The 6,564-nt window shown below is 38.6% G+C and overlaps 1 protein-coding gene across 1 annotated transcript; it reads left to right on the top strand.

Annotated features, from left to right (window-relative positions):
* Nucleotides 1–2,217: 2,217 nt before the first annotated feature.
* On the top strand, nt 2,218–5,504 carry LOC148040644 (uncharacterized). The gene is made up of 2 exons (XM_087664492.1): nt 2,218–2,226; nt 5,250–5,504. The coding sequence occupies exons 1-2, from the start codon at nt 2,218–2,220 to the stop codon at nt 5,502–5,504; spliced, it is 264 nt and encodes an 87-aa protein (XP_087520618.1).
* The last annotated feature ends 1,060 nt before the right edge of the window (nt 5,505–6,564 follow it).

Here is a 6,564-nt window from a genome sequence, read left to right as displayed (position 1 = left end):
TGCCCAATGCATACAAGAGTTGTGACTACTTGGAATAAACGGAGCCTCTTCCTCCTCATGCATGTGCTGTAGACGGCCTTCTTTTTGAGAGGTGGGCTGCCCAACTGGTTTGGACCAGTCGACCATTACATTTTCAGCTTTCACTTCTTTAATTTTTGCATTCATGCTTTCTTTATCTTCAACTTCAATTGCTGCAATTAATTCTTTAACTGCTTCAAGATGAATTCCTTGCGAAGTTAGCTTCTCTTCATCCTGCATAAAAACTCGAAGAACTTGTAAAAAAGCATGCACTGTTTCTTTAGCTTCATCACCAATATATTGTCTTTTCCTTTTTATTACTTTAATAATTACATCATGGAATTCACATTTGGCAATTCCAAGAATTCCGCCTAAGGCAAATTCAATTTTACTTCCCAGAATTTGTTCTTCTAGGACTCATTTGAGATCGGTTGCAGATTCTATGTCAAACTGCAATTTGTAGCCTGGCTGCTTGCCTTTCTTCTTTCCTTTGGTCTTCTTTGTTTGTGGCGCATCTTCCATCTCTTGATTTGGGGTTATATTTTCAACAAACTTTGGTTGTTCAGGTGTTCTTCTAGTTACCTGTTTTGGAGGGCCAAAAGAGGAAGGCCCTCGTTCATCTTCTCTTCTTCTCTTTTCTTCAATCAAGACTTCTTTATGATTAACTTCAGCCAAATGTGCAAAGGCGAAAAAATGTTCTTTGCAACCAATTATTCCTCAAATGCATTGACTGGCAATAGCTAAATATTCTTTAGCTTTTTTGCCACGTTCCATTTGATCTAGTGCTTGCATCCATACTTTAGCTTGCACATTAGCTTTACATGCTTTCAAACTTGATTTAGTTGGCTCAATTTGCAGCCCATAGGTAGCTACATCAATTGCTGCGTAGGCATTCATTACAGCTAAATCTTCTAATCTTTTCTTCATTCCACCATTGCTAAAATTTGGCTCCAGTGAAAGACCAGTTTCAGCTACATGAATTTTTCCGTCTTTCCAAAAGAGGAGCTTCTGTGCTTCAGCCTCATGGAAGGTAGAATACTCCCTCTCGTCATGTTGTTGGCTGTCACAGCAAATACAACATCTCTTAAAGCCTTCTCTCATGGATCTTTGAGTTGATGATCATCCTCGTTCTTCAACTTTGACATTCAGCTTCTCCACCTTGGAACTAATTTCTGTAAGATTCAGATGAAGGTCACGCATGTTTTTAATGAGTTCATCCATTACAATATTTTTAGAAGGAAGAGAAGAAGAAAGAGTTGGTTGATTAGTCAAAGGAATAGGGGATTTTGAAGATGGAACAAGCTCCATCAATGGAATTGTTGAAATTGAAATAGAACCCAATCTTAGGAGCATCCGCTCTCTTTGAGTAATCATATTAACTGCATCGGTAACATATGTCCATGCAGTCTTGACTCCTGATTTGGAGGTAGAATCTTCTAGGCGATCAGCAAGCTTTTCTTGCAGAATGGGATCTGCAGCCTTAAGGAATAATTCAATCTTCTAACCTTCCATACTTTGTTGGTCTTCAGCGTCAAGTTGTCAAAATTTACTTTCAAACTCATGGTATAGACATGTTGCAGCTAAACCTTTATTGGGTTTTTCAACCCATTCAGTGAAACGTTTCTTCATCATGAGGCCAGAGTCTTCTAAGAAGAATTCCTCGCGTAGGGCTTTTTTGAATGCAACCCAATCCGCATCTTGTCGAAAAAACCATGGATTCTCTCTTGAAGACTATACTTGGCTAGTCTAGCAAAATAGCGACTCCATGCATGTTGTGGTACACCAAAGAAGAGCATTTTCTCAACATACAAGCAAATGAAAATAGAGATATTTTGACCATTAGATTGTTTTAATTCCTGCCCAACTTCCTCTAGGGCCTTGATAGCTATGGAATCAATCTTCTCTTCGTCTTGCCTTTCTAGTTACTGTTGTAATATTTGGATTTGTTGTTGTTGAGTCTGCTGCAGTATGCACACCAATTGTTGTAGAGTATCTCTTGAAGAATCCCCCATCCTGGAGTTCTCTTAAACCGACCTTCACGTCAGGTTCACCAATGTCGTAGTGCATAGAGTTGAAGGTCACCACAGGGGTTTGGCAAAAGAAGAATGTCTGGGGGTTCAAGAGCTTTTACTCCAGAGATGATAGAGATAAGAGAAGGATTGAAGATTTTAAGCCAAGTTCTTGAAGATAAGAGACAACATGGTGAAGGTAGATTTAAGGAAATGAGTAGACAGAAGAGAAGGAGTTCGAAGAGATTGAAGATGTAGAAGAATACTCCCAAAATAATTAGAAAATATAAAAGAATACTAACAGAGATGAAGTCTGTTAGTTTCTTTCAGCAATGTAACTCTAATAGATAAAAACGTGTACAAAATAATACCTTCCTTTATGCTACTCAGATTGCCAATCTGATGCATCCATTAGCTCCGAAAGGGGGGTTAAATACCAGGACACCTGGCCAAAATTCAGCCCGATCACTCCTTCATCTCCCACTTTGGAGTGCTATTCACTACTTGAAAGCAGCGATCGCGCGTCGTGCGATTTCATCAATCTCTCTTTTTACATAAAATCCTCTCAAATTGGCTGAAAGCTACATGCTTTCTTTTACATTCATCCTAATCTAAAAGTTATCTATAGTTTTATGAAAAATTTATCTATAGTTTTATGAATTTTTACAAGAGATAATATCTAGAATATCAAAAATTGACTAAAAATGTGTCCAAAAAAAATCTAATATTTTGAACCATGGACACTAACACTAATGCCTAAAGTGGCATTGGCTCTCTAAATCTAAAAGGAAGCCACACTCTAGATTTTTTTACATGGTATGCACGTAGTGGCACGACACCGCCTTTGTATGATGTTTGCCCTACCAAAACTTTTGCCCTTATCTCAAGAGATGATATAAACTTTCAGCCACATGAGCAAAATGCGGAATCCATATCAAAGAGACACATGCACCCAAAAATCTTCTCACCTCAGATACATTCGAGCATGTCTCCCATATCTTGCATATGGCATTAATCTTTACTGGTGAGGGCTTTCTCCCATATGGTCCACACATGTGCCCAACAACTAAAACTTCCTCCACTCCAAAAATCAACTTTTCTCCTAACAAAGTCAAATGCACTTCTTCAAGAGGGCTCAAAATCCTATCACAATTAGCAATATGATTGGCCATAAATCTTCTACATCCATGCTCATTCAACTCTTCATTCTTCTCATAGATATCACATCCTTTGATCGGCACATCATCAAGAAAGGGTAAGGTCAAGTGATGAATATACTCCCTCAAAACTTTATGCATAGCATTCATCATATGCGCCACTAAATTGGTTGCTCCCTGTGGAAGCATACACATCCTAACCAATCCAAGTCGTGTTTTCACGGTAGTGATATCCCGACTTTCTAATGCAAGCTAGAATTGATCATATCCTGAATATAAATCTCCCATAAAGTAAATTTCCTTGCTTGTAAATGGTTTTGTGAATTCATCCACTATCAGATCTTATTAAGTGGTTGTAAATCCTATATAAACCTCAAAGAACCATTCTTCTTTGGAACAGTAAACCATCTATTCAAATATGGAGTTGGAGAGGGCTCCAAAATTTGCATCCTGATCTTCTCGTTCAAAAGCTCCAGCAACTTAGGAAAAATGCCTGAGATACTGGAATAGGCTTTAAATTTCATGGCACATGAGATACTATAAAGATCACTGTAGGTGCAACTATGTTCAGATCAACACATCCAATTTTATCGGGCTGAAGCACAAAGGCTTTCCCATGCCTTGCCAACATCTGCAAGAAACAAGCTCTTTCTAAAAGAAAAAGAAAGCTTGTATCACCAATTTTCAACTTTTGTAAAGTTTCAACTGTAAATTTATGTCCTACTCCATGTGGATCCCGCAAACTAGGTTATTGAGACACTTTTTCAGCCAACCCATCACTTTCATGCGGTAAAGGAAAAGCCATAGGATTAACCTTCTTTGCAATTGTTTTTCCCTATTTTGCAGCCCATAAAATTCATTCTTAGAAAACTCTTGAATTACTTTATACATCTCTGAAGTGTCAACATAAATAACCTATTTTTCTGCCATGTTTTCAACATTCATTACTGTAGAAATTTCAGCCACTGTATCAACATCAACTAGCCCTAAAAACAACCCTGAAATACCTTCATTTGCAGCCATCAAACCATATATATTCAGATCTTTTTCAGCCCATCCTACATATTTCTTTTCACTCCTGCACATGGCTGAAATATTCTTAAAATTGCCAAGACTACATGCTATCCATTATTGCAATCTAGACACAAACATAGTTTCCCCCTTTCTTGGAGGCATAATTATCTTCCTAGAGGCACTGCCATAGGCTCCACTTATAGTAGTGATGCCTAAAAACCCTTAAACTCTCGTGCATGAGGTGGAATAGGATTATCTTGTAGCCTATCCCGATTGCGGGGATGATTCACACAAAAAGTGAGAAATTGCACCACCTTTGTATTGTCTTTACTTTGAACCCAATAATACAAAGAACCATCATCCAAGGCTTTTGTTTCCAGCCTTGATTCCGAAATATAGGGTTGCCCCAAAATCATCGGATAACTACATGAAGCGTTCACAAAAGAATGATATTCATCCCTAGAATCTCCAATAGTCACGGGTACATTCAAACAAGCCACATAAAGATCCCCTGATGAATTGTTTGCTACCCACATGCACCATTCTAGATCTACATGAATCGACCAATCTCCATTCTCATACAAGCTGTGTGCCATAACATTGATTTCGGAAACATGATCCAAGAGAGCTATACAAGGCATCTCTCTTTCTCCCACTTGAACAATTATCTGTGTTGTAGCATAAGCCCAATGCATTCATGAATAATGACTGCTTGGAATAAAATGAGCATCTTCTTCTTCATGTACTTGTTGATGTACATCCCCATTATACATAGCCTTATCTCTATGCTTATTGCTACCCATAAGACTAATTTCAGCCACAAGCTTGCTGTCCACACTCATATTTAATCCATTTTCAACATTAGCCTACTCGAAATCAGCATTACATGCATCATCATATTCCCTCTGAAGTTGTTTCTCTATGTCTTTGTCAACCTACATCAATGCTTACAAGACTTCACCATCAAAATATATTTTTCGTTTGAGCATATCAATGATTGCATCATGAAATTCATGCTTCACGGTTCCAAGAACTTTTCCAAGTGTTGTAGGCAATAAGACATTGGCTTTCTGAGCACAAGCTGCAAGCTGTCGGTACGCTCTGGGTATCTGGTTTAGCAACCTCATTGGCATACAATTGGTCAAAACCACACATGAAGACAAGTGTAAAGATTCTTCATGCCAGGTTTCATTCTCAGGCATTGACTCTGGCAGCTCTAGCTGGAGCTGCAGCAATAGAGTATTATGAGCACAAGATAGGAGAGAAAGCCAAGCGGTATGAGAGACATTTTGAGTGGGAAAAATAACATCTGAATTGTAGTAATAGGCATGTAATGCTATTTTTGTGAGAGCACCTTTTCTGCTACTTACACGCTTGGTGATATTAGTGGAAATAATGTGGACGAGGGGCTATTATTGGCTTGTATCTGTGCCAAATACGTTGGCACAATTTGTCAAGTCGGCAGCCAGATGTGAGAGACAGTCTTCACTCGGCTATACAGGGACCAACATCATTAGGTGATCTAAGATATCTTGATGGAGGAAGACTAATGTTGAGGAGTTGTGAGATACTTCTCAGAACAGAGGCTCTACTACTGCAACCAATGGGGATGGTGGTGACACACAAACTGTTGAACAGTGCGCGAGGGAGACGAGGAACGGAGGAAGAGAGAGGAGAAGAGAGAGGAAAAGAGAGAGGAGAAGAGAGACACGAGACACCAAAAGTGAAATTTCAAAAGTGTGTAGACTGAGCACACATGATAGGAATATATAGAGGGGACCTGGGGTGCTATATATAGACAGACTATATATAGCGAACACTATATATAGCTAACACCCCTGCTCAAATAAAGGTCCCTTACTGTGGATGAAAAAACCCTTGGGGGCTCAAGGGAAAAACCCACAGCTCTATATAGGCCTACCGTTATATTAATATTCAAAATATAAAATTACAAAGTTGAACTTACAAGAGCCTATTCATAGGCATCAAAGGAGCTACATCACTCCTGAATTACAACAGCCTATTCAGAGGCATCAAAAGAGCTTTATCACTCCTAAATATACAATGTGTAAAATAAGGATAAGCGACATCACTACAAAATATAAAATCTCCAAGAAATTCCTTCAACTGAACTTGGGATGTAAGCAGTATATCTATCACATCAAAACTTAAAGAAAAAAACGTTACAGTGACATTAGAACAACACAAGGTCTATAGAGACGGTTCGCGACGCCGCTCTATAGACAACATAACACATGTGGGGCCCCATGAACAGAATATAAATAAAACAATTTGTCATTAGCTGGAATATAGATGCTCATCAATTGGAAAGAATATAAACGCTCATCAGCTGGAAAGAATATAAA

The sequence above is a fragment of the Lygodium microphyllum genome, chromosome 2 (assembly GCF_053477565.2).
Source record: "Lygodium microphyllum isolate KBCC chromosome 2, Lygodium_microphyllum_v1.1.10, whole genome shotgun sequence".
In the NCBI taxonomy this organism is placed as follows: Eukaryota; Viridiplantae; Streptophyta; class Polypodiopsida; order Schizaeales; family Lygodiaceae; genus Lygodium; species Lygodium microphyllum.
Note: the sequence above shows the minus strand (reverse complement) of the source record. Positions and strands in the feature narration are given on the sequence as shown.